The 27,189-nt window shown below is 49.1% G+C and overlaps 1 protein-coding gene across 1 annotated transcript; it reads right to left on the bottom strand.

Moving 5' to 3' along the window:
• Positions 1–26: 26 nt before the first annotated feature.
• Positions 27–26,428, bottom strand: SEC31B (SEC31 homolog B, COPII coat complex component). The gene is made up of 25 exons (XM_084763631.1): positions 26,344–26,428; positions 25,937–26,060; positions 19,781–19,976; positions 19,508–19,603; positions 18,746–18,889; positions 18,261–18,403; positions 17,393–17,492; positions 17,105–17,266; positions 16,500–16,634; positions 13,686–13,916; positions 12,132–12,206; positions 11,829–11,927; positions 11,458–11,557; positions 10,711–10,889; positions 10,349–10,475; positions 9,502–9,647; positions 8,069–8,242; positions 7,218–7,379; positions 4,140–4,314; positions 2,959–3,273; positions 2,656–2,714; positions 2,306–2,455; positions 1,927–2,040; positions 1,472–1,543; positions 27–1,310 (listed from the first exon to the last, which is right to left on the bottom strand). Exons 1-25 carry the CDS (start codon positions 26,420–26,422, stop codon positions 1,131–1,133), a joined length of 3,537 nt encoding a protein of 1,178 aa, XP_084619757.1. The 5' UTR covers positions 26,423–26,428; the 3' UTR covers positions 27–1,130.
• Between the last annotated feature and the right edge of the window lie 761 nt (positions 26,429–27,189).

Below are 27,189 nucleotides of genomic sequence, written 5' to 3'. Positions count from 1 at the left end.
GCAAAGTAGGATCCAGAGGAAACAACTTTGGAAAGCAGATCAATGCACTTTATTGCACTGTTAAGAGGTCTGCATGAAATTGTGGCCAGAGAGAGCAGCTGAGGATATAAGCTAGCTGAGGGGAAGAGCGGCCCTGGGTCCTTCGAGAAGCTGGGCTCTGATGCCAGAACGGGCCTTAAAACCCACAGTTTAAGGCCTTGGGCCAGGCTCCAGCCCAGGTGGGGTCAAGGGTCACTCTCTAGAGCAGTGGCTCTCACCTTCCTAATGCTGAGATCCTTTAGTGCAGGTCCTCACATTACGGTGACCTTGCCGTCATGAGCATACTCTTGATGCTACTTCATAACTGCAGTTTTGCTACTGTTCTGAATCGTAATGTAAACAAATATCTGATATGCAAGTGGTCTTAGAGGACCCCTGGCAAAGGGGCCGTTGACCACCCACAGAGGCTGCAACACACATGTTGAAAACCACTGCTCTGCAGTCTGAACAAAAGGCCCTTCACCTCTTCCATTTGCCACCCGACACAGCCCACCCTGAGAAATGCTACCTCACAAGAAGTTGCTCTATGTTTTCAAGGGCTAGTTTCTGCTCTTGATTTTGATCAACACCCACCCAATCCTTATGCCCATGACTTGTTCAAAAAGTGAACATTAACCAAATCTCCCCCAAAACCTGGGGCGACCATGGACCATAGAATATGAAGACAGAGGCAAGGAGAAAGTACAGTTAAGACTCAAACTCCAGAAGAGAAAAGGCAGACCTATAAGATGAGTCGTGGCAGAGGCAGACTGAACTAATGACGCTGTTCACTCTCTCAGAGCCATTTGAACAGAGTATCGCTGTGTAAGACGTGCTGGGGAAGGGCCTGTTAGGCTCCTACACTAGGGAAAGTAAGATCCAACTCTGCTCACCTCCCAGGTTGACAGCTCCGGGGGGTAAGCCCCAGGCGGCCCGGGCATAAAGGGCTAAGAAACAGGCACTCATCTGGTGTGGACCCAAGCCCCCAGCATCACAAACTGGCGACAAGGGAAGAGGGTTGGGAGAAATAAACAGTCAGTTGAAAAACTCCCCGTTTCTGCCAGGGGCTTAGTAACAGCAGAAGGGGCCTCCTGGAGAAGACTCTGCTCGGCTTAGCTCTGCAGCTTGTGTGCGATGGTGAGGACAACCTTCAGGACAGGCATGAAGCTGGACACCTCGCTGAAGCTGCTGCAGCCCACCACCTGGGCGTGTACCGCAAGGCCCTGCTCAAAGCTTCCTGCATCCGCACAGCGGGCAACCTCGTGGAGCCCAGCCAGGACCTGGGGTGAGAGCTGTGGAGGATTGACGCTTAGATTAGATGAGCCCACCCTGCCGGAGTCTGACAGCATGAGAGGGAAAGTTCCAGACCCCCTTTCAAGAAGGGCACTGGGCTTCTTTTGACTGGGGAGGTTAGTAGAGAGGTGCCAGGCGGAGGGAGTCACTTAGCACTTACTGTCCCCTCGCAGAGCTTTTCATACAGACATTCTAGACGCTGAGCTGCCTCCTCCAGCTTCCTCTTTGTTTTCTGCAGGGAGAGAAATGGATTCGGACCCTCCCCCTAAGGCTCACACTAAACAGCACTATAAACACTCATGATAATGTAACAACTACAATGGCTCAGGGCTATTTGTTTCATTTCACAGACCAAGTAGAGGCCCAAAGATGGCAGGAGGCTTGTTCAGGTGACACACACTCCACCCTCTTTCTAATACGCCTTGCAATTGCAAATCCCTATGCTCTCTGCTCCTGCTACTGAGAAGCTGGACTTAGGGCAGACTCCAAGCCCCGCCCCCCACTTCATCTGGGCATCACAGAAGCACAAAATGCAGTCAGTATGTCTGGGACAGCAAGGGGGCATTTAGAAGCTTCCGAGGATGAGGAGGCTGGCGCAGGAAGGCTCAGACTCACCAGGTCAGTGGCAGACAGGGAACAGCGCTGAAGGAGAGCCTCAAAGCTGTCCTTCAGACACCGATGCTCTGGGGGCAGCCCCTTCTCCACCTTCTCAGGACGCGGCTGAGGGGGCTGAGGGGACAGTGAGGAAGAACTGAAGGCAAGCTGCCCTCATGGCTTCCCTAAGGCAGAGTCCCCTGTGACTGAAGGTCATCCTTGCCATCCAGGCAGAGCTGAGAGCCACCCCTCCCCTTGTCTGCAGAAAGGACATGTCTTCGGGCTCAAGGATTAGTTATTTCTGCCTTGAGCAAGGACTCCATTTTCTATGAGCTCATTTTTCTTGCCCAAGTAAGGTGAGAAAAGCATCCCAGGGGAGGGGAGCCACTGTTCTTGTCACCTGCAGGCTGTGTTGTTCTCGTGGGGCTCCAGGAGGAGACTGGCTCACCCCGGAGACCTGGGGCTGTGGCAGCAGAGCCTGACGTGGCTCAGGGCCAGGGCTCATAACTGGAGCTGTGATCGGTGCCGGAGGCACAAACATCTCTGGCAACTAAGGAGATAAAGAAAAGCATATGAGTGAATCCAGAAACACTACAGGCTCTGATTTTGAAAAAGGGAGACAGGAAAACAGAACGACGCATGTGGGAGGACAAGAGGGAGGTGCTGAGAGGCAGAGACTAACTTGAAGAAGAGAGTAAGTGGAAGTGGGGGGCGGACTTCTTAAAGAACTAGAAAGCGGGGTCACTGGACCTTTTTCCTCTGGAGGTTTCCCGGGGTGGCTGGAGCAACTTTCCAGGCATCCTGGGATCCTAAAGGGGAAAAACAAATTGGGGATTTTTAGGGACATAGTCATAAGCCTTGAAAATGTTTAATCTAAAAGCTGGAAAAATTATTTTGGCTAGAGGCGGCCACACCTCCCCTGTAGATCAGTCATACTCCTGGCTGACAAAGGGCCTTAGTTCATTGGCTTGAGGGAGAAGACTCCCGAAGTAGTGGTGAGGGGGTGGGGGGAGGCAATGACCCCTAAGAGGATGCCATGGAAAGAGCACTGACCTGGACGAGGAGTGAAGATACCAGTGCTTGTGAGGGCACCAGAACATGGAGCTCCTGGCCCTCCAGGAGGGCTAGCCAGAGGGAAACTGGCAGGAGAGGCCGAGAGCTGGGAGCCCAGAGGGTTGGGGCCAGGTGGTCCCATGGGAGGCAGAGGGAGTAGTCTAGGAGTCTCAGGCAGGTAGGTGGAGCCAGGGTGCATGATGTCTGGGGAAGCCACTAGTGGAGTAGGACCAGGGAGAGGCCATCCTCCAGAGAATCCAGCCGGCTTGTCAGCTTGAGCACTCTGTCCTCCTAACCGCTGTGGCTGAGATACAGCTGAGGGAGAATAGGAAAATGACATCACCCAGCTTCATCTGGGAGAAGGTCAGAGAGCGCCACACAGGAACAAACCGACACCACCAAACAAGAAAAGCAAGGCTGGTGGCACATGCTGTAGTGACACGTGGGAGGCTGAGACGGATCTTCTGAGGCCAGGATTTGAACCAAGCAAGAGTCCATTAAGAAAAGAAAAAGCAAAGCCACACCTGAGACTAGCAGGGAATGATCAGCACACACAGAGAGAAATCTGCAATCTGCAAAGCACCTTTTAACTTCATTGCCTATTTGACCCTCAAAATATTAGTGACTCGAAACGACTGACATAACTATGTTGGTAAATTGCCAAAAACACAAAGCCTTTAACCAGAGAGGCGAGGGATTCAATAAAAGGACACTACTAAGAAGTAAATCCTTTTTTTTTTTTTTTTGGTTTTGGTTTTTTGAGACAGGGTTTCTCTATGTTGTCTTGGCTGTCCTGGACTTGCTTTGCAAACCAGGCTGGCCTCAAACTCACAGGGATCCACCTGCCTCTGCCTCACAAGTGCTGGGATTAAAGGCGTGTGCCACCACGCCTGTCTAGGAATTCAATCTTAAAGCAATTTTCTTAAAAACAGAATTTTAAAAAACGTGTTAAAAAGACAAAAGACTTCTGTAATTCCAGCACTCGGGGGTATAGGCAGAAAGGTCAGTTTAATGTCATCGTAGGCTGCACAGCAAGTTGGAGGCTAGCCTGTGCTACACAAGACGGTGTCCCCAAACAAAACAATGTTCTCTCTAGGACTCATCAGCAGGGACTAGTGAGGCAGTCTGTCTGTCTCTCCTGAGACCTCTGTACTCTGCCAGAGAGAGCTTCACTCACTCACCGGGCCTTCCTCCAGGCCCAAAATGCAAAGGCAGGGGCGCCTGGGGCCCAGGCACCCCGTAGTCGCTTGCAGACTGTGTCCCCGAGCCCTGAGAAGGGATGTCATGGGAGGGTACGAAGGGCTGCACTAACAATGGCTGTGCTGTGGCCTTCGGCCTTGCAGATGGAGCTGGAACCTGTGAAGAGAGAAAAGGGTCAGGGAGCTGGCTGTGGTGGCCATTTCTCCCGTGTCCCATCTCTGCAGCCACACCAGGGTCAAGCCTAAGGTCTTTAATACAAAATACTGGACTCAAGCATCTACTTCCCACCCATTATTCCTTTATTTAACCCCGCCCCAAGACCACAATCCAGTGAAGGTTTAGTGGCTCCTCAAAAGGCTGTTTCCGCTTGTTTCAATGTGCTTGCGTGTCTGTCCCCACCATCTAAAATAGACTTAATGTACTCATTCCCTTGTCTAAATAATGGAATCCTTCATATCCACTCAAGGGCTCCAAGATGCCTTGATCCACATGGTAGGAGAGATCTGGCTCCCAGCTTGTTCTCTAACTTCTACACATGGCACACATACTCTCTCTCACACACAGACACACACGCAAATGCAATACATTAAAAAATTGTTTTCAAGTCCAGTATGGTGGTGCAGGCCTTTAATACCAGCACTCAGTAGGCAGAAATTGGCATAGGTCTGTGAGTTTAAGACCAGGCTGGTCTACATAGAGAGTTTTAGACCCACCAGGACTACATTGTAAGACCACCCCCTCTCTTACACAGAGAGAGAGAGGGGGGGAGAGAGAGAGAGAGAGAGAGAGAGAGAGAGAGAGAGAGAGAGAGAGAGAGGGAGGGAGGGAGGGAGGGAGGGAGGGAGAGGGAGGGAGGGAGGGAGGGAGAGAGAGAGAAGGAGGGAGGGGGTGGGAGGGAGAGGGAGGGAGAAATGAAGAGAAAAGAAAAGCTTTTTAAAATGGAGAGAGATCAGGTTGGGGGAGAGTGTGGGGAGGACAGAGGGAGAGAGGGTGTACTGGGGAGGACAACTGATATTGGTGGTGGGGGGCGTGCAATCTCTGGGATGAGATAGAAACCTAGTGCAAATGGAAACTCCCAGCAATCAATCAGGGTGACCCTAGTTAAGACTCCTAGCGATGGGGAATACGGAGCCTGAACCAGCCATCTCCTGTAACCAGGCAAGATTTTCAATGGCGGAATTGGGACAGCAACCCAGCCATAAAACCTTCAATCTACATTTTTTTCCTGCCTACAAGATAGTAAATGTGGTGCAGAAATTGTGGGAGTAGCTAACCAATGACTTGTTCAGTTTGAGACACCATGCTCCCCATAAGAGGGAACCCGCCCCTGACATTGCCTGGAGGGCTAGGAGCCAGAGGCTAGATTCCCCAGAGATCTAGGATAGAACCAAATGGCGAAAGAAAGAAAGAAAGAAAGAAAGAAAGAAAGAAAGAAAAGAAAAGAAAAAGAGGAGGAGGAAAAGGAGGAGGAGGAGGAGGAGAAGGAGGAGGAGGAGGAGGAGGAGGAGGAGGAAGAAGAAGAAGAAGAAGAAGAAGAAGAAGAAGAAGAAGAAGAAGAAGAAGAAGAAGAAGAAGAAGAAGTCATCAATGAAATGATTCCTAATGGTATTCTGCTATATTATAGATTGGTGCCTAGCCCAACTGTCGGCAAAGAGGCTTCACCCAGCAACTGATGGAAACAGATACAGAGACCCACAGCCAAATCTTAGGCAGAGCTTGGGGAATCCTGTCAAAGAGTGGAAGGAAGGATTGTAGGAGCCAGAGGGGCCAAGGACACCACAAGAAAACCTAAAGAATCAACTAACCTGGGCCCAAAGGGGCTCACAGAGACTGAACTGCCAACCAGGGAGCCTGTGTGGGACTGACCTAGGCCCTCTACAGATGTGTAACAGTTGTGTAGCTTGGTCTTCTTGTGTGACACCTAACAGTGGGAGCAAGGGCTGTCTCTGACCCTACTGCCTGCCCTTGGGACCCTTCCCTCACACTGGGTTCCCTCGTCTAGTATTATTAGGAGGGGAGATACCTAGTCTTACTGCAACTTGATTTGCCATGGCTAGCTGATATCCATGGGAGGTCTGGAGTTTTCTGGAGAGAAATGAGGAGGATGGATGGGGTCGGGGGAGGGAGGCAGGAGCAGGAAGGTGGGGGAGAGAGACTGGGAAGAGAGGTAAATAAAATGTTTAACAGGGAGTAGGATAGCTGGAGAGATGGAGTTCTCTCTTAGCCCACTATTATTTACTTATTCTCTCATATATGACACCCTGACCCCCTCCTCTCCGTCCAGTCCCCTCCCCCAGCCTCCACTCTTCCTTAGGTTCACTCCCACTTCAGAAAAGGGCAGGCCTCCCATGGATATCAACCAAAAGTTACAATAATCTAGGCACCTCTCCTCATATTAAGGCTGGACAAGGTGACCTAGTAGGAGGAAAAGGGTCCCAAAAGAGTCAGGGACAGCCCCCCCTTCCCTGCTTCCACTGTTAGAAGTCCACAAGAAAGCCAAGCTACACAGCTGAAACATATGCAGAGGGCCTATGGCAGACCCATGCGGGCTTCTTGATTGTCAGTCTTAACCCACTTTTAACACTTCAGTTCCCAGCACACACATCAGGCAGCTTACAATCACCTATAACTCCAGTGCTAAAAAAACCTGCCATCCTCTTCTGGCCACTGTAGGCATCTGCATACATGTAGCATACACACACACACACACACACACACACACACACACACGGGGAGAAAATTTATTTTTTTCTACATAATCCCATAGCACCCTGCCATACTGCAATCATGCCTATTCTGAATTCTACTATATATGTCCTTCCACTAGATGAACTGCTGGAGGGCAAAGAAAATAGTTTGTGTCCCTTCTGCCCTAAGATCCTAGTGTTTGTTCAATAAACAGTTATTAGAAACTAACTGACTCTGGAACAGCTCTAGGAAGCTAGGAATTTTCATCTGGCTTTGTTCACTAAACTATTCCAAGTGTCTACAACCAGTTGTGATGCATAAGTACTTTTGGATAGATGAATAAACCAGTTAATTAACGAATGAGGTCTGGCCTGGTGAGGGGGCTGGAACCCCATTCTGTACGATGATGTCTCTTTCGAGTGGAGGCCCGCTCCTACAGCGACCCTCGGAAACGGGAAAGCAGGAGCCTGTTGGCCCAGGACAGCAGAACCTTGGGCATGAAAAAGCCGCTCTCTCAGCTGCTGAACTGCGGGCTAAAGTTGTAATAAGGGAGAGCTGTGTTAGGAAATTAACACAAGCAAACATTTCCTCTTACAAGCCTGGCCTCTTTCAACAAACTTTGGATTACTCCCTCTATATTCTTTAGTAACCTGAAAAAACACAAAGTTCCCTAATCCCTGCCCAACACTTGCACACCTCCCCTCCCCCCTCCCTCCCCTCCCTCTCCTTCCCCCTCCCTCCCACACCTTCCCTACCTCCCACAACTCCCCTCACGCTGTTCCCCTTGGACAGAGTTTCCTACATGCACTTCTCTTTGAAGGCTCAGTTAACTGGTTTTTGATTGTTTGTTTGGTTTGGTTTTTGAGACAGGGTCTTCTGTGTATCCCTGGCTATCCTGGACTTGCTTTGTAGACCAGGCTGGCCTCAAACTCACAGAGATCCGCCAAAGGCTCAGTAAACTGTTTTAACCACTGGAAAGCCGTCCTTCACTTCTCCAGAAAAGTTGGCCTCTTCCCTCCAGTCCCACAGTGCTTAGTGTAAGCTTCTGCTATGACATCGTAAGTTACTAGCACGTGACCTCTCCCAACAGACTGAGCCACTAAAGGAACATGCTCTTATTTCTCCTAGGAGCTACAGCATTCACATAGGACCTAAAACATGGACGTGCTTGGTGTTGGATGAATGAAAATGATGATTTGGTCTTCGTCATGGCCCTCCTCACCTGGATGCAGTCACTGGGCAGGAAGCTCATGGCAATGGCCAGGCTGCCCTGGGCTGCCAGGAGACCGGCATACTGGGTGAGCCTGTGCGTTGTGGCAGGACCTGGGCTCATCTTGTCAGAACCCTGCAGTAGCTCCAAGCTCCTGCTGAGGACCATCACCTTCTCCACCAGGTCCTGTAGCGACAAGGATGAAGGGATCAACTTCTTCCAAGCACATCTTGCTCTATCCAGGTGGCTCATTCAGGACCATCATGCCATGGGAAGGAGAACATGGACACGCCACGGTGAAGGCAACAGATAATCACATGAAAGAGACACGATGGAGGATGGAACCAGTGGGCTGCATCCAGGCCTCGGGTTCTTATGTATCTCTGTCTCTTCCTGGGACCTTTTTATCCCTTCCTGCTTGTGTATCATCAACCAGACTCTGCTGTACTAATTGTTTCACGTGAGACTTCCCACAAGTCTATGACTTCACCTTTTCTGATTACCCACAGAGCACCTGATACAGTTTAGATCCACAGAGTGTTTTGTTTCACAGAAGCTAACTCTTAGTCAGATATTAAATTGACTTGATAATGAATCCTTGGATGGGAAGAAAATTTATGAAGGCTCGTACCCAACCTAGGCATCCTGAGGAAATAGGGTGATCATCTCACCCTTGGGAGAAGGCATCAGAAACCGAGGGCTCCTGCTCTTCTCTAACACTTGGCAGTACCTTACCCAGATAACTCTCTTCTCTTGAGGGGCAGGTGAGCCATGCTACTGGGGAAGCTGCCCCAGAGCCAGGAGCAAAAGTGAGGTTGAGATTTGTTCAAACCCCAAAAATCTCATCTTGAGACCGGCAAGAGTAAGGACCAGCTGCCCCCCCCCCCTGTTCTGGGCCTGAATGACCTGGTGCACACAGCCTTGTAACCCCCACCTCTGCCGTCCTTGAGGTACTCACCTGGTGGCCAGGTTTTAGGTACAACTTATTTCCTTATAAGGACATGTGCAGCTAGCACCTGGAATTCCTCATCATGCAAATGAAGTGTTCCTCAGTCCCAGCCAATGATGTACACTCATCCCAAAACCCACTTTTGACTTCCCCAAGGTTTATGTAGCCCTCATTCCCCCAAATAAAGGAGAGCTGTTTCACTGAAAACCGTCTGGGAGAAGGCTTTTTTCTCCTCACACTCACTGCTGGACTGAGAGTCGGCTAACTCACCAGCCTGGCTAAGCTTTGCTCCTCCAGCCCACCCCACATACACCAGTGTCTGCTAACTCACCAGCCTGGCTAAGCTTCATTCCTCCCAGCCCAGCCCGTGTACAAACGGTCTCTGGATGCGTGAGGGCAGCAGAAGACGTGGACTGGCACTCTCTCATCTACACATCCCCACTCCTAGTCTCTCCTAAGAGCCTGGAGTGTCTGGAACTCTGTAGAAAAGAGGTACCTGCAGAGCCAAGGGGCAGGAGGCTTGCGGGAATTTCGCCCAGCTCTCTACCAGCCGCTCCACACTTCCTGAGCACACATAGCAGAGTCTGGCTTCCGAGCTGAGTGCCTTGCCTCCCTCCTGCTCCATGCGGGTCCCCAGCATGTCTGTGGAGAGATGCGAGGTTGCGTAACAGCACACCTTCCTGTGCTGTTCTTCCCCACATGTTCGGAAACAAGCAGAGGACCGTAAGCTCTGAGACAAGCGTCTACAATGGCTTTAAGATAACTCAGGGGGAGAGATGGCTCAGTGGTGACGAGCACATACTGCTCTTTTGGAGGACCTGGGTTCCACTCCCAGAACTCACAAAGCAGCTCACAACTATCTACAACCTCAGTTCCAGGGACTATGTCTACTTCTGCCTTCCACGGGGACCAAGCATACACATGGTACATATATATATATATATATATATATATATATATATATATATATATATATATATATATATTCAAGCAAAATACTCAGATGCACAAACAAAAATAAAAAAATTAATCTTTTAAAGAAAAGGTAACTCTCAGCCAGGTGGTAGTGGCACATGCCTGTAATCTCAGCACTCAGGGAGCCAGAGGCAGGTGGATCAATGAGTTTGATGCCAGTCTGGTCTACAAAGTGAGTCCAGGACAGCCAAGACTACACAGAGAAACCATGTCTTTAAAAACAAAACAAAAAGATGTGAAACAGAGAAATAAGAGAGAACCGATGTGATGCCTCCTGGCTGAGGCTTGCCTTCCAGAGTCCAGGCTGACTGACCCTTCGCCTTCTCCCTGCATAAATCTGTTGACATGTGGACTGGAGTCACGCCTACCACAGAGCTCGGGGAATTTCTCTGGCCCTGAATATGTCAGCAGCAAGGCCAGTGCCTCTCGCCAGTTCTTCAGGCTACAGGAACATACTAGGTCCTTCCAATTCTTCTTTACAATACAGGCTAGAAGCTGTACTGGGCAGAAAGGGAAGGAGACCTTCAGCTTCCATCGAGTTAGTAGATGTGACATGCAGGGATGTTCTGACAAGGCCATTCATGTTAGAACACTCAACAGGGACAGCAGTGAAGTAGAGCTTGTTAGAGTGGGGAGACACGTGGATTACAAACACCCGACCCACGGCATGGGACTCCACCTGTCGGGGTCCAAGCAATGCCTCCCCCTTCTCCTGGGGGATGGGCAGTACCGGGGAGATTTTGGTTTTCCTCTTGGCCAAGTAGTGTTCTTGTGCCCAACGGAGCAGCTCTGCACCCCCAGCCTCAGCCAGGATGATGGCATCAGCAAAGCGTTCCTCCTTCAGACACAGCTCCACCGCAGGCCGCAGTTCCCCAAGCAGCAGGGCCTGGCTCAGGAGCCCATCAGTGTCTGCAGACAGAGGCATCCCCTCCTCATTTGCAGGCCCTCACACACTCACTTCCTGTCCTTCCAGATCACGGTGCTTCCTTTCCTCTCTGGTCCCAGCTCTTCAGAGAAGGCTGAGAGAGTGAAGCCCCGTCGTGCCCCCCTCCCGCCCCCGCCATGGTGTGTTGGAGGCCTGTCCACAAACACTCTCTCTAACTCAGGCTGCCTGGTTCCACAAAACTCCCAAGGTTCACTTCTGGGCAACAAAATGTCATGTCCCAGAGATGCCCTGGTCCAACTGTCACTTTCAAAAACAGGACTCAAAACAGAAAGGGCCTGTGTGCAGGACCCCAGGCAGGATGTGTGCTTGCCCAGCATGGAAAGAAACAGGAATACAAGAAAACAGAAACAGAAAAAAGGCCTTAGCAGAAGGCCATTTCGGAAGGCAATTTATTAGACTCTATGACCAGAGACAGCACTGACTGGCGAAAGACCCACCAGCATCTGAGATCCTAGGTGGCAGGCAGGAGACAATAAGGGGCTCTTAAAACCAACCCCCCTGGCCCCACCTGCCCCCACGCAGGGCGCGTACCTTCTGTGATGGGGATCTCCCAAGGAGTCAGGCTCTGAGGGACCAGCTCATCAAAGAAAGCTGAGGATGCAGAGGCTTCCTTGGTGGTATGCGTGGAGGCCTGCACACAGAGGGACAGGTGTGGCTGTGTAGGAACTGAGGCCAAGACACAGAGGGCTCTACCATTTGAGCCTTAGTGCATAACACCAAAGGACTGCACAGGTGGGTTTGGGGAGTACCCCTGGACTCTGTGTGCTACTCTGGCTCCAAGAGATCAAAGACTTCTCCAGAAGCTTACTGAGAACAAGTGAAAGGGCCTTCAGGGGAACGTTCCCCAGAAAGGCAGGTCTCCTTACGCTACCTCAGTCAGGTTGCCTGACCTCCAACCGTACCTGGCTGCAAAAGGTGTGTGCTCTATCACTTTTGGGGTCAACTGCCTCAAGGGGAGGGCTTCTCTCTAACTTCGAGTCACTTTTCAGGCATGAGTCCACCTGTGAGGAGAGCCTTATGAATACCACTTTTCCAGTGAGATTCCCACAAGTCTCATGCCCCCATTCCCCCAACAGCATACTCTTCAAGATCCTTCTCCCACATTTCTGGAGAAAAGCCTAGTCCCAGGAGGTAAAATACACATATGTGGTGACTTAAGGCAGTCACCCTGGGCTGAGTCCTTAAGCAGGATTATTTGCTCTCACCTTCTTCTGAAACTCATCTCTGCTGTAGCCCAACAGCCTGAGAAATTTCAGCCTGGAGTCACGCTCTAAGGTCACCTAAGGAACCAGGAAATACAGAAACACTTCCATCAAATGGATGTGAGTGACCCTTCTATACCACAGTGGGCATCTGTGCCAGTGTACCCTCAAATCCAGGTCCACGTACCATCAAAAGCACCCTCAAACAGTGCTGCTACCCAACTCTTACCTGTCTTCCTCACATCTGTTTTTTATTTCCTGGGCTGTAGACAATATTATCACAACCCTTTGCCACTCCTACATGAGAACTGTACCTTCAGTTGACTTCCTAACTCAGTTACCCTGGTGACCTGATGAGAATAAAACACCGACTGTATTGAGGTGCTCCTGCTTCTAACTGATTGGTTATCACATTTGGCCTGGACTTCAGTCAGCCATAAATAACTGACATGGACACCACATCAGGGTTTTCTGGTTTCATGGATTCTGGCAACTGGACATATCCCTATGGGGACTCTGAAAGTGATGCTCAGCTTTTCTGCCCTAGCAGCCTGGTAGTCAGGGCACCTGGATCATTTCTGAACTGTTTGCGGAGTTGGAGGGAACTCTGAACTGCTGCATGTAATACTGAAAAGACTGCCACAGAAGAGTGCCACTGCCACTGCTCCTGGTCTCAAACCCTGAGGACACTGATGCCAAGTGTGACCACAGTGGTCTTGGGGATCTAACCACAGGGTTGAGAAGACATACAGAGACAGTGCACAGTCAGCTTCCCACACAGAATCTCAGACACCAGGGGCCAAGAGGCTGGGTCAGCTGACCTCCACCCTTTGCTTCTTCCTTACAGAGCAATGTTCTCTGACTATAATCTTTCTTACATCTCTTGCTTCCTCCTCTTTCCATGCTCTTTCTTGGAAATAGCTTTCACACCCAGCTTCAGAACCTTCACGATGGACAGCACCGAGTATTTTACTTGACATTTCTTTTCTTATTTTGTGTGTGTATGTGTAGAAGCACATGTATATGTGTACACATGTGCTTTAAATTTGTTTGCATGTAACTCTGTTGGGGGGGGGGAGCTGTGCCAAGCTTCGTGCATGCTAGGCAGTACTCTGCCACAAGCTCTCACATCTCTAACACGCACACACTCCTCCTTGTTATAACTCGCCACAGCAAAGACTACAGCTACATCCCTGGTGCTCCAGTGGAGGGGCCCAACAGGGACCTGCCCTGGATTACCTCAAAGCAACCTCAAAACTCCTTATTCCATGTGTCCCTCCAGGGAATCGTCCCTTTGGCATGATGCTATGAAGGCATTGGCTGGTAAAATATCCAGAACACCGAAAACAGCGGCAACACCCCACCACCCCAGTCTTATAAGTGGCCTCTGAGCCTCTAAAAAGGGGTAAAGTCTATGTGTCCAGAGGACATAAAAAGCAGCGAGTCTGGGGAAGGGCTTCTTGAATGGGTCACAGAGTGCTTCTTACATCTCCTGGAGTTGGCAGGGCCTGGGTTCTGGATCTTTGGAAAAGAGCAGCCAGCCTTCAAGCCTCCTACCTTCAGGAACTGCCAAAGCATCTTTTCACACGGCAGTGAAGTTTGCTGAATCTTGCTCTGACAATAATTAAGGAGATTCCCAGATCCTAAGGCCTCCTGCAGCATAGCTGACCTCGCCAGGAACTCGGATTCTGTGATGACTTGACTGATGTAGACAGGGCGGGGGCAAGGCTGTGGCACCTGCTGGACAGGAACGCTGGGAAGGCCAAAAGTAACCAGCTTTCCCCCAAACTGGTGAGGAAATATAAGAAAGAAAAAGGTTATTCTTTCAAGATTTTAGAGCAGGCAATCTGTTGAGCATGCCTTGGATAGTAGTGCGGTGGTTTAAATGCCTTGGAACGGCCCCCACAGGCTCAGATGTTTTAATGCTTGGTCATCAGGGAGTGGCACTGCTTGGGAAGGATAGGGAGGTGTGGCCTTGTTGGAGGAAATGTGTCACTGAAGGTACTCTGAGATTTCAAGGGCCTGAAACAGGCTCAAAGGCTTTCTTTCTTCCTGCTCTGTATACCTGGATGTACAGCTCTCAGCTCCCATGTCTGCCTGTATGCCAGCATGCACCCCCACCGTGATGATATGGACTAAACCTCTAAAAGAGCAAGCAAGCCCCCAATTAAATGCTTTCTTTTGTAAGAGTTGTCTTGGTCACGGTGTTTCTTCACAGCACTAGAATAACGACTAAGACGTGGGAAATCAACAGAGAGTTGCTAGGATGGAACAGGATCAGAAACTGAGTGCCGGATGGGTCCCACAGCCATCCTCCTGTCCCCACATGGTACTCTCTCCTACTTCCCAGTCCTAGTACCGCCATCGCTCAGGTACCTGGCCTAAACAAGGTGGCACTTTCTCAGGGTATACCACCACCACCACCAAGCTTATCTTCCCTCTCCTTGTCCGACGTCTCCCATGCAGCTATTCTTTCCCCACACCCTTTGCTTGCACACCTAGATGACTAGAAGTCCGTGCCAGCCTTTGCCTTCCCGACTCTTCCAATCTGAGGCTTAGAGTGTGCTGCATTGCTCACACCGCCAAGCTGCTAGCCAGACTGAATAGTGGTTTGGCAGCCCACACTTACACTTCTCTGGCATGCACAAAATCCAAAACAAACTAGGACCAAACATGTCTACCCCAGCCAGTATCTTTCTTCACAATCACTCATATGACTGCTCCACATCCCCAAAATGCCCAGCTTGTCCCCACTTCTGTGCCTTTACCTACAACACTGCTCCACTTGAGGCATCCAGTCAAATCTGACACGTTACATCAAGCACATGGCACAAAATCAAAGGTTTAGAAGTCCTCACAGTAAGACTCTGGAATGCTCTCCAGTCACCAGGCCACAGCCCAGACAATGACACCAGAAGCTGGGTGAGAGGAGCATTAGTAATTTGAAACCCTCAAGTTATTCCAACGTGCTACCAAGACTGACGCACTGCTCCATCCCCAGCCAGCCACTCTTTCCCTTCCTAAACCCCACCTGCTTAGAGGATTTTCCAGGCAGAATTATGTCACTTACAGAACAAACTTTGGAGCGCAGCTTTGTGCTCAACGAAACCACTTAACTTGCTAGAATCTCAGTGTTAGATCATACTGGGCGGACCCTGCTTCTGTCTTACAAATAAGATACTGCTGTCCTGAGGGGACAAATGACTTCCTCAGAGCCACCTAACTAGTTAGCAACAGAGCTATGACAAGAACTCTTCACTTCCCTGCCTCTGTGCCTTCTCCTGATGAGCTCCACCGCCAGCGCCCGCCCCTCTTTATTTTCCTGAGCATGTCATAGCTTCATAATAAGACTGCTGACTCTGAACACAAAGAAAATCTCCTCCTATACATCTTTTTTTCAAATCAAATCTAGTATCAAAAGCATTGCGTTAGGTGTTTCAGGGCCTCCTTGCTACTCAGAGTGCTTGGTCCTCAGATTAGCAGTAAAGATACCATCTGGAAACTTGCTAGATACTGGAAATGTAGAGCCCTACATCAGATCCACGGAACCAGAACCTGAGCTTTAGTAAGATCCTCAAGTGACCTTTACTCAGACAAGAGTGTGAATATATATGCAGAGCAGATATAAGAACCAACAAGGCACAGCCTGCCCTTACAGAATCTATTACTTGGCAAGGTCTCCATATAAGTGTGTGTGTGTGTGTGTGTGTGTGTGTGTGTGTGTGTGTGTGTAGCACGTGCTAAAATAATATAGATCTTCTAGAAGGAGCAAATATTAAGTAGGGTTAAGGACAGGGATGGTGGAGGCGGTGGTATTTAAGTAGAAGGTCTTCAAAGTCTGCCAAAGGATTCAGTGGAAACAGGGGAGAAGCTGAAGGGTCAGATACAAGAGAGGTGAGGAGCTGCTCGGGGGTGGAAATGAGCCGTGTGGCTGGAACCCGAGGAACTCATGAGAATGAGATGGAAAGAGAAACTGGGACGTGAGTGGAGCCCATGCACGATCAGCCTTAAGTCTACAAGGCGAGGGAAGCGCAGCACATTTGAGTGGAGGAAGGACAGGAAAGAATCCACAAGTCTTTTCCTTCCTTCACTGTCCAGACATCTAAGAGTTAGAGAGTCCTCAGGTAGAAGCTCAGGCTGGCCGTCGTGAGCAGGAGGGCTAAAGCGGGAGGTTGCTTTTAGATACGATTGGCGGGTCAACCAGGTTGTGGAATGGTGACAGGGCAAAGGGAGAAGCTAGGTTAAACATCTGCTTGAGAGGTAGAGTGGGGCCTGGTCTGAGACAGGCACCAGGAACAAATCTCCTGAATGTAGCTCCTTGCTGGGTACGTGAGAAGCTGCACACAAACACAGCACACTGCCAACACTTACAGCAAATGAGACGCCTGCTGGCCTTCTCATCCACTTGGGAGGTTTCTTCAAGGGAGGAATTAGTGATTCTTGGGTCACCTGCTGAGGCACCTGCAGCAGTGGGAGAGGCTGGCCTTTGCTAAAGGAAGAGACAATCTAGAGCGAAAGGCCACCTGTGTCACCAGTATTGAGAGGCAGCTTAGCGAGGCACTCTAAACGCAACTTGGGGAAGAATCCTTGTGATGCCCAATCTGACCTAGGAAAGGCAGTCTGCCACAGTCTAGGCGATGGGGGATGAATGGGAGGCTACAAGCCTTGTGCAAAGCTGTAGTGAAAGTCTACACTGGAGTGTGACATCAGAGAGAGAGCTATGCTATACACACTATGAGGTAGCCGACCCAAGCAGAGGTTCAGAGTGAACAGTATAAGGTTTCCTTTATACCGTGGCAGAAACTGACTCCCTCCCAGGAAACCAGGTACAGATGCAAGACACAAGCCTCTGCAACCCACAGCCTGGCCTCCCTCTCTTCACTAGCTCCCATTTCTTCCCAAGCTATGCGTCCTTCTCTCATCACCCAAACACAGAAAGCTCCTCCCTCCAGCACTCTCTCCCAAGCCCTTCAAACCTTGTTAGCCTGCCTCATGTGCTGGACCTCCCAGCTCCTACCCATCACAGAGTACAAACTGATCCAGCCGTCGATGGAGACAGCAGAGAGCACAGGAGGGTTGTGGGGGCACCACTGAACGTCAAAGCACCAGCTGTCCTGTGTGGGCAGCTTGTACACCACCTGCCACGAGAGAGCACAGCCATCAGGGACCGGAAGCGCTGATGGGGTGAGCAACTCAGAACGCACAGCTGGGATCGCCCTGTGGTCACTCTGCACTACAGCATGCCCGCAGAAGGACCAGCCTACCTCACCGCTTGCCAGGTTCCAGCAAAAAATCTGGCTGTCTTTGGCAGTGCTAAGCAGCAGTTCAGCATCAGCCTGGTTCCATGATATCGACAAGATTCCCCTAAGAACAAAAGCAAAAAGGAACGAATGTTTGCTGGATGCCAGATCTGAGTAGGCACCTTATACGTCTTCGCTAAGGCTCAGCTCTACAAAACAGATGATCTAACCTAATTTTTCAAAGGAGAAAACCAAGCTTTGAAAAGTGAGTATCCGTTAGACGGTTGCCTAGCCGAAGTCCACATCACAGCCTGAGCACTATGCCCTGCATCCCCCTACCGCCGCCTTTCAGCAATGAGAGAAGAACCGTGAATTAGCATGAGTCACACAAACCTGAGGCTGACCTCTGGCCTGTGCGCACACATGCACACCACACGCACATGCCAGCGTGGGCACACACACCACATGGATTCTAAGGGAGGAATAACGAGAGCATGGCCCCCTGGTTAGAATACATGGTGGAGTTGCTGCCTCTGTTGTGGGCCCTAAGAACTACAGCTGTGGGGTGCAGGTCTTCCTGAACAGATAGGAGCCAAGTTGCTTTTCTTAAGGCCTTGCAGGAGGCTCCCCACTCAGAGAAATGAACTCTGTTCTCAGAGCAGGACCTAGGACCTAGGATCAGGTAGTTCTCATGGTGATGGACACTAACACGAGGTGCAAATATTTCTCCAGACCCCATGCCTGGAAGTCATTTCCCAAGGCTCCAAAGAAATTCCTCTTAGCTAGAGATACAGCGAGTATTGGCTGTGTTCTCTGCAATGGCTTTGAAGCCATGGAATATGTTAGTGGCTAAAATGATGCTCAAATATGTGGATGGGGCTTGGGATGCTACCTGCTGTGGCTCTCCAACACCTTCAGGGGTGAGGAAGCAAAGCGCAGGTCCCACAACTGAATCACTGGGAGCCGGTCATCTTCGGAGCACAGCACTAACTGGGTGGCTATGTCTGGGTGCCAGGCCAGGCCCGAGCAGTTCATCTGTGAACAAAGTAGATCCCAATGGGTGATATAACCTAAGCTCTCAGATTATAAACCTGTCTGTGCAGCTGGAATGAGACTACTCTGAGGGTACGCTGTGTCTCTTCAACAACACAGCTATCGGGGATAAGTGATGACCAGGAGCAAGCAAGGAAGGGACACTACAGGAATCCAAGTCAGCTGCTTCCCAGTCATTCACTCTTAACAGGAACTGTGCTAGAGAGCTGAGGCCACACTTCTGACACTGGAGAATGGATCTCTGTCCCGGACAAGAGCAGCTCCAGCTGTTTGACACACACGAGAGAAGCCAGAGTGCAGGCCTGTGTCCTGACCACTACGCACCCTGCTGCTGTGGTCACTGACTTTGATGATGGGCTCATTCTTCCTGAGATCCCACACAACGGCCTTGCCACTGGGGTGAGCAGAAGACAGAATGTGCTGGACTTGGCGGTTCCAAGACAGCGCTTTGACGTCTTCTGGGGGCTTCTGAGACAAAAGAGACAACCTGTCATCCCCTGAATAAAGTGACACCTACCATTTCACTCCTCCCAACAATCAACAGGATGCCCAAAGGAGGCAAGAGGTTTCTCCCACTAACATGGCCTCAGGAGCTGGGAATACTTTTTCCCAGAAAGACGCTTTAAGGTCTTGGTACGGAAGTGGGAGGGAACAGCTGGCACATCTGGCTTTAGCTCTACACCAAAGTTCTCTTAAAAGTATAGAGTCAAAATTGGAAAATAACCCCTCTTTCTAGGATAGAAAAGGAGAGGAAAAATCCACGAGAGAACACTGAGCACAGGACCTACCCAGCCCTGTCCCCCAACTATAATAAACATCACCCCTTGCTTTTCTTCGCTCCTTTTGATTCCCCTGCCCTTCACTTCCTTCCAGGGATCCTTTAAACAGCTCACCGCTGTGAGCCAACTGCTCTGCACACCCTCTCTGTGATTCTTAGGTGGCTAGTAGGGTGCCCATGTGTGGCGCTTTATCGCCCTCCAGTGGGAAAGCCTGAAATTTCTGTTACTCCGCTGGCTCCAGAATTCAAAACTTAACCGGGAGAAAACATCCTGAGAGGTACCCCCAGGTCTAAGGTTGCTCCCTCACCTGTGACTTGGACCCAGGTGTCATTGGAGCAGACAGGTTGTTCAAATCCCAAATGAAGATTTCGGAATCGCTGGCTCCTGAGGCCAGGAGATTGCCCTGCATGAACAAAAGATATTTCTAAAGATTCCGTCCCACCTCAGAAAAAGAGAGGGAGGAGACCCTGTTACAGCCTGGAAAGGGTTCACAGCCACAAGCCTGGAGGCCACAAGAGAATGCTTCCATCCAGACAGACAACGTAAGGCCTTGAACAGGTCTAATAAACTAAGACAGTACCTGGAAAGGGTTAAAGTCCAGGGCTCTCACAGCTCCTGTGTGTTTCTGTCTCTGGGCAATCAAGGGCTCCTTTTCTGAAGAAAGGATGTGCATCACATTGTATAGAGTAAGCATGCCATTGTCTCCGCCACCAGCAAGAACCCCGGAGCTTTCCAGCAGCCCATTGCCAAAGCTTCCCCAGATTAGTTTATGAAATCTACAAAGGAAGAGAATTTGCATCAGCACCAACTTAGGTATGGCAGCATGCAGAGGTCAGACATCTTTGCCAACCCTCCAACCTTGCAAGCGTCCCCAGCCCAAGCCTTTGTCTGCTTGTTTGCTTTCTTCATTCTCCAGGCCCAGAAGGGAAGTCTCTTCAGTCCAGTCTTGCCCTTTCTTTAGAAAAAAATATTTTACCTATGTTAAACAAATCTAAAAAGCCACTGTGTGGGTCATATGGGAGTGTTTTGCTCATTTGTTTTGTTTTAAAGTTAAAATTGACCTATGTAGACACTGTGATAACTACCTCAAATGAAGTATTTAGTCCTCACAGCTCAAATAGTCAAGGAACACAACCTGGCCAGGCGTGGCGGCTCCTGCCTGTGACCCCACAGCTGGGAACTACAGGCAGGAGCATCAGGGATTCAAGGTCATCCTCATCTACACAGGCAAGGTCAAGACCAACCCGGGCTACATGAAACCAAGTCTCAAAAAAAAAGTCAATCTCATTTATTGACGACTTGTCCAGTAACAGATACTATTTTAAGTGCTTTACAAGAATTCACTAGTTTAATATTTAGCAGTTCTAGAAGGAAGGTCTGTTATATCCAGTCTCAGGTATGAAAAGCAAGCTTGGAGAATGACAGAGCTTCTGTACACAGAGCTGTTGTGTCAGTTCATCGTCACAGAGCTCAGTGTGTCAAGGTTTAAGGTCCGGCCCATCTCATCCCACAGCCTCTCCTGTACGGATTAGAATCAGCTCCCTACAACAACTGTTGTCTCACCTCAAACTGCAAGTGAGAAAACCTTAGGGGACCCCCCCCGGCACCCTGTCTTTCCCATGTGCGTGCCCACTGGAATCGACATGCGGATGCAATGGGTCAGCTTTGAGACACATAAACACAATATACTAAACATCTCAATTGGGAAACAATTCTCTGGCTTTCTAAGGATGCTTCTAAAAACACAAAACCCAAAAAAACAATGCCAGTGCTTTGCACAAAATAAAAAGACAAACACTGTCTCCTACAAGAAAGTTTGTGTCTCATGCAAAGGCCCTTGGGAAAACATCTGAAATCCATAAGCCTGAGTGTGGGGGTGGAGGTGGGGGGGGTGCGGGGATGGGGGGCAGTCCTGTCTCTCCCTCTCACTGTGGCTACCCATGAGAGGCAAGTTCACATCAAATGTCACAAGATCCCTAACTGCAACGAGACATTTCCACACCCTGAGAAGAGCCAGCAAGGGACAGCGTGAGCAAGAATGGACAGAGCAAGAATTTGTTTACCAGGCAGTTGAGCAGAGCCCACTTGGCAAGAGCACGGAGCTGAGTACCAGTCCAGGCAGAGCCTACACCTGAGGAAGGTAACACAACTGAAGCGGTTCTGCCGCTACAACCAGGCAGTGAGCAGTTTTCTAAAGCGGCACCAGTCTTCATGGGGCAGACTCAAGACGGAGTCATGTCATCTGGGAACTAGAGCACTATGGGTAAACGACTGAGATGGAGGGAAGAGGCAAGGGTCACACAGGAACCAGAGATGGGAAGGTGGCAGGGACTCCAGAAAGGTCAGATCACAGGACATTTAGATAAGAGTAAAAGGACCTGAGCCCTCAAGAGGAAATCACTGTATGGTAGGAGAAGAGGGGAACCACTTGAACACAGAGCAGGACATTGGTTCTTCACGCATGCAGCAAATCCGTTTCCGTTGTTCACTACTTTGTTAGTGAGGTGAAGCCAACTCTCGGGGAGGCTGTGTTGGAGCGCACCTGCGAGAGCAGGGACACACGGCCAGGTAACCATGGCCTCAAGTGAGGGCCATGTGACTGTTCGTTATAGCTTCCATTATCTTCCTGTACATTTGGAATTTTAACAAATAAAGCTAAGGGCTGGAAAGACGGCTCAGTGGTTAAGAATACATGCCGCTCTTGCAAAGGACCCGAGTTCAAGTCCCAGCTCCCACGTAAGGTGGCTCAGAACTGCCTGTGACTCTAGCCAAGGGATCCTACACCTCTGGTCTCCTTAGGCAGCACCAAGCACTCACATGTACACACACACAGAGACACTTAACTAAAACTAAATCTCTATTTAGAGGAAATACAGGTATGAGTAAAACTGACGGCATTTATCATGAAAATAGGAGAGAACAGGTAGAGGAGGCGACATTAGAAGATAAGTTTGTATAGAGAAACAGACTGTAATATGAGGATGTGTGGAATTCTCTGATAAAGGAGTTCCCAGGATTATGAGGGGCTGTATCTAAACAATATACGGGTTCACTATTGCTATAAGAGGCCAGGAAACAGAAGGAACAGAGAAGAGACTCACTGCCAGACTTTACATTTTAACTGAAGTGACCCAAAGAAGCAGCCAGGGCTGAGAACCAACGTACCGACACATCAGCCTGTGAGAGGAGACACGGAAGTTCTCCTGGCACGGTTGCAGCTCATGGCTGTTACTGACCAAATGACAGGCATGGGATGAGGATCAACGGAAGCCGACAGGACCAGGAGGCTGGACCAGCTGAGTACACCTGAGACCAGCACTTAGCGCGTCCCCACCCCGTGATTACAAACATCTGCTGCGTAAATGCCCCCCTGATCTTAGTCACGTCCTCATTCTAGATTTTGCTTTCATTTAACTGGGTTCCTTAGGAAAAACTCCCAACCTTGTAACAGTTAACTAAAGTGAAAAAGAGCAAAAGAGCTGGGAGAAAGCAGTCTCCTTAAGAAGCAGACTGGAGAGAGCAGGCCCCGGCTGGAGAACGGCAGTGGGATGGGCAGGGCCGTGAGAGAGTCAACGCACTGCTCCAAATGCCTGGCGAGCACAGTAGTGCTGTTTCTACTTTATATCCTGAGCTAATAGTGGGGAAAAAAATAGTCCGAAAAGGTGGGTTCTATTCCAGAAAGACAGCAATTAGCAGAACTTGTGTTTGAACCTGGGTTTATGAGACAATAAAGGCCACAGTCTCTCCGCTCTGATTTTGATACAGCTATAAGGAAGGCGAATCTGGGGGACAGCCACTAAGAGAAGCACTCAGAATGACTGTCTTCCCAGCTTGGTATTTATTGTCCCTTAGCACTCAAAGAGAGGCCAACTGTGTTCTCCGAGTATCCAGAGAGCTGAGATGGAGGTACAAGAGCAGATGGACCACCACTTTGTTCCAGGATGAGATTCTACAGAGATTCTACAGAGATTCAGAAATCTGGAGTCTCAGTGTAAGCAGAAGAGAGCAACAGGTCACACACTGACCTCCAGGGTCCGCATATGGGTTCTTGGGTGGCTGTGCTGACCTGTACCGATCCTGCTTGCAGCAGGCGGCCTGTATCCATGGCACCCCTTCAGTGTACCCCCAGCTCAAGCTGTTCTGTATTGATACTATCGTGGCTACTTCAGAACACTGCTTCCCGCCAGCTGTTTCTCGATAGGGAGATTTCTCAGACGCATCATAGATTGAGCAAAAAGGGCATCTCCAGGGCCCAAATCTGTTTGTTTTGTTTTGTTTTTGAGACAGGGTTTCTCTGTGTAACCTTGGCTGTCCTGGACTCACTTTGTAGACCAGGCTGGCCTTGAACTCACAGCGATCCGCCTGCCTCTGCCTCCTGACTGCTGGGATTAAAGGCGTGCGCCACCACTGCCCAGCTCAGGGCCCAAATCTGACTAAGGGTGTGAAGGAAGGAGCAGGCAGAGGAAGGGATTTTGTTAATAGGAAAAGGCCAAGAGGAGGGCTGAGGTGTCTCAGTTAGGGTTTTATTGCTGTGAAGAGACACTGTGACCACAGCGACTCTTGTAAAGGAGCACGTTTAGAGCTTTAGTCCATTGTCATCATGGAGGGAAACATGGCAACGCAAAGGCAGACATGGTGCTGGAGAAGGAGCTGAGAGTCCTACATCTGGATCCAGGCAACACGAAGGCAGACATGGTGCTGGAGAAGGAGCTGGGATCCACAGGCAGTGGCCTGGGCCCGGCTTGAGCATTTGAAACCTTAAAGCCTACCCTTACTGACACGCTTCCTCCAACAAGGCCACATCTAATAGTGCCACTCCATAGGAGCCTACAGGAGCTATTTTCATCAAAAATTCCCAGAAGGGGTTAGGTTTTTTTTTTTTATCGTCTTGTTTCACCTTTTGAATATTTGTTTTTATTTTTGTGTATGAGTGTCATATTATATGCACTAGTGTTTTCACTTGAATGCATGTCTGTGTATCACGTGGGTGTCTAATATCTTCAGAGCTCAGAAGATTCAGACATCTTTGAGCTACCATGTGAGTGTTGGGAACCCCCCCCCAAATACTCTGCAAGGCCACATTATTGCTATTGTGGTTCTGTAAGGTGTATGTGCGGCATGTGTGCTGCTGCACTCAGTGGAGGTCCGAGGACAACCTTATGAACTTGGTTCTCTCCTTCTACCTTTATGTAGGCTCTAAGGAGTGAACTCCAGCTCTCCAGCTGCCAGCCGTTTGTAGCAAGCACCTTTTCCTCGTGAGCCACCTTGACAATCCCCAAGAAATTTTAAGGGAGAAAAAAAAAAAGAAAGAAAAGAAACTCACAAAGAGAGTGTGGGTGAGGGAGCTGAATGTGAGATCTCGATGCATGTTAATAAGCTGATTCTTAGAAATTATCTTGTATGATCTCTTCTTCAAAAGTAAGAGAGAAAATCCAAGGCAACCGATATAACTCATTCAAATCACTCAGCTTAGCGGGCGTCACAGCTAGGCTACAGCCCAGCACAACTATGCTTGCCATGACAGCATGCATAGGATGGCTTGCAGAAGAGAAAAAGAACAGGGAACCATCAATTATCAGATGGAAGGCTGCCTTGGAGACCAGAAATCTCTAAGTTAGACTGGGCAAGGAAATACACTGGCCTATAAGAAAAACATTTACGGGCCGGAGAGATGGCTCAGTGGTTAAGAGTGCTGCCTGCTCTTCCAGAGGTCTTGAGTTCAATTTCCAGTAACTACATGGAGGCTCACAACCATCTATAATGTGATCTGATGCCCTCTTCTTCCATGCAAGTATACATGCAGACAGAACACTATACAAAATAAATAAATCTTTAAAATTTTACATACTTTATATATATATATATGCATATATATCAGTAGTATGGTAATATATGTATGCTATTTATATTAAATATAAAGTATACTGTAATGAATATTCACATTTTTTCTGATGGTACAAAAACTTGCAGACTATTGTGTCCGACTATAGGAGCCTTCTTCACAAAACCCTTAAAAAGGCAATAAAGAGCCAGGTACAGTGGCACGTGCCTGTACCAGTTACTCAGGAGGGTGAGCTGGGAGGATTGCGAGTTCAAAGCCAGCCTTAGCAAGACTTTGTCTAAAATCCAAAAGCTGTGATATGATAGAGAGAAGCCGACTTTGCACTTAGGAGCATACTTATATTCCAAGTCCAGCTTCTCAGGGCTTCCCTTACCCACGGAAGATGCACATAACGGCATCTACGCTTTAGGCTTCCCCTGAGGAGTGAGCAAAAGGCACCGGGTGTCAACAAGAGCCTGTCAAGTGCTACAAGGACCTCTTGTAGACATCTCTGCCAATAAAGAAGAGAATGGTTCATTGCTGTTATACAATGTACCCAAGAGATCCATGAGCATCCACAGCTTGCCAGAGCCATGAAGTCTGTACCCGATAACCACCTAAGGGCCACGCAGAGAGACCATACCTCCTGTTGGCAGAAGAAGGTGATATTGTGTGAGGCTGCTGTCTTACCAGAAGCCAAGGGAGGAAGGAATCACTATCCATGGCTTCCAAGAGAGACCTGGGGCACGTGGTCCTGGCTTGTGCAAGGCAGCTTTATCACCTGTGTGCTGCTTGTTGCTACTGCTGCTGCTGCTGCTGCTGCCGCCTCGTGATCCCTGGGTTGTACTCACCACCCCCAGGACATAATCCATCCGAGTCTGACCTGAATACCCATTCACAGACCCAACATAGTACCTGCTTGAGACAGAAAGAATTCCTTTGTGTTTCAAGTCCAGAGAAGGGTCCCTGAAATCAACCTCAAATATTTCCAGTGTGGCATTTGTGCTAAAAGAGGCATCTAGTTGCTGAGCAGATGTTCCTAGTCACAAGAAAAGGAAAGAAGAGGCAGCAAATGAGCAACCAACGCATGCATGGACTTAGGGTACTAATAGGTTAGGGAGTGGAGGGGAAACAGAACAGGAGGTGGTTAGGAGTATCCTTCCTCAAGAGGTTCTCATGGGAAGCACGATGTGTCCCCCTTCAGCCACAGACCAAGGCTGTTCTCAACCTGACAAAATCCTACAGCCATCTCTTACGGTCATTAAAGAGGCCTAGATACGACATAGGACTCCCAGGAGCTCCTACTCCATAGCATCACATACCTGTGGCCAGGTACACAGGGTACTGGCTGGCTGGGCTCCATGCTTGGACAGCTGGCCTCTCAAGTTCCTTCAACTTCATGGTCTGCCCTGTGGGTTGCAGAAAACATATATGGCCTTTGGCCCACTGAAAATAGAAATTAAAAAATCCAGGGAGCATCTGTGGACACAGAGATGGTCTCTCTTCTCCATGAGATGAAGTGTTTCAGCAAAACACAGAGTGAGAAAAAACAAGATCACCTGAGGAGTTAAGGACAGTTCATTTACACAGTTGCTAAAACTGAATTATCTAAATTCCGCAGATATTTAATCACATTGGTGACCACAGGTCTAATGATGATAACCATCAAACTAGATAATTTCTCAGTAACTTTGCCTTAATTCCTTGGCTTTAAATATTGTATTTGTGCCAATGAACCCCGTACTTATGTCATTGACACACATCTGCCCTCTGAGTACCAATTTCTAATTAAATAGTAAATGAAATTCTAAATTAAACATTTCTACTTGTGATGTACATCTATAACCCTAGCACTCAAGAGGATGGAGGCATTAGGGTCATAAGTTCAGACAAGCCCGGGAGACAGATAGATAGATAGATAGATAGATAGATAGATAGATAGATTCTAGAGAGATGGCTCAGAAGTTAAGGGCACTGAGTGCTTTTTGGAAGGACCTGGGTTCAAATCCCAGCACCCACATGGTAGCTCACAACTGTCTGTAACTCCAATATTTGACACTCTCACATAGACATACATGCAGGCAAAATACCAGTGCACATAAAATAAAGGTAAAATTTTAAATGTGTTAAATATATATATATATATATATATATATATATATATATAT

Source organism: Acomys minous (assembly GCF_964271855.1).
Source record: "Acomys minous genome assembly, chromosome: 2".
Lineage (NCBI taxonomy): Eukaryota > Metazoa > Chordata > Mammalia > Rodentia > Muridae > Acomys > Acomys minous.
This window is presented reverse-complemented; position numbering and strand designations above follow the sequence as displayed.

Coding starts and splice junctions, on each gene's coding strand:
- SEC31B (XM_084763631.1), bottom strand. CDS start 26,422: ATGAAGTTGAAGGAACTTGAGAGGCCAGCTGTCCAAGCATGGAGCCCA. Junction 19,604..19,780: donor TGGACTTTAACCCTTTCCAG/GTACTGTCTTAG, acceptor TTGTTCATGCAG/GGCAATCTCCTGGCCTCAGG. Junction 13,917..16,499: donor CAGCAGGCGTCTCATTTGCT/GTAAGTGTTGGC, acceptor TTTCCTCACCAG/TTTGGGGGAAAGCTGGTTAC.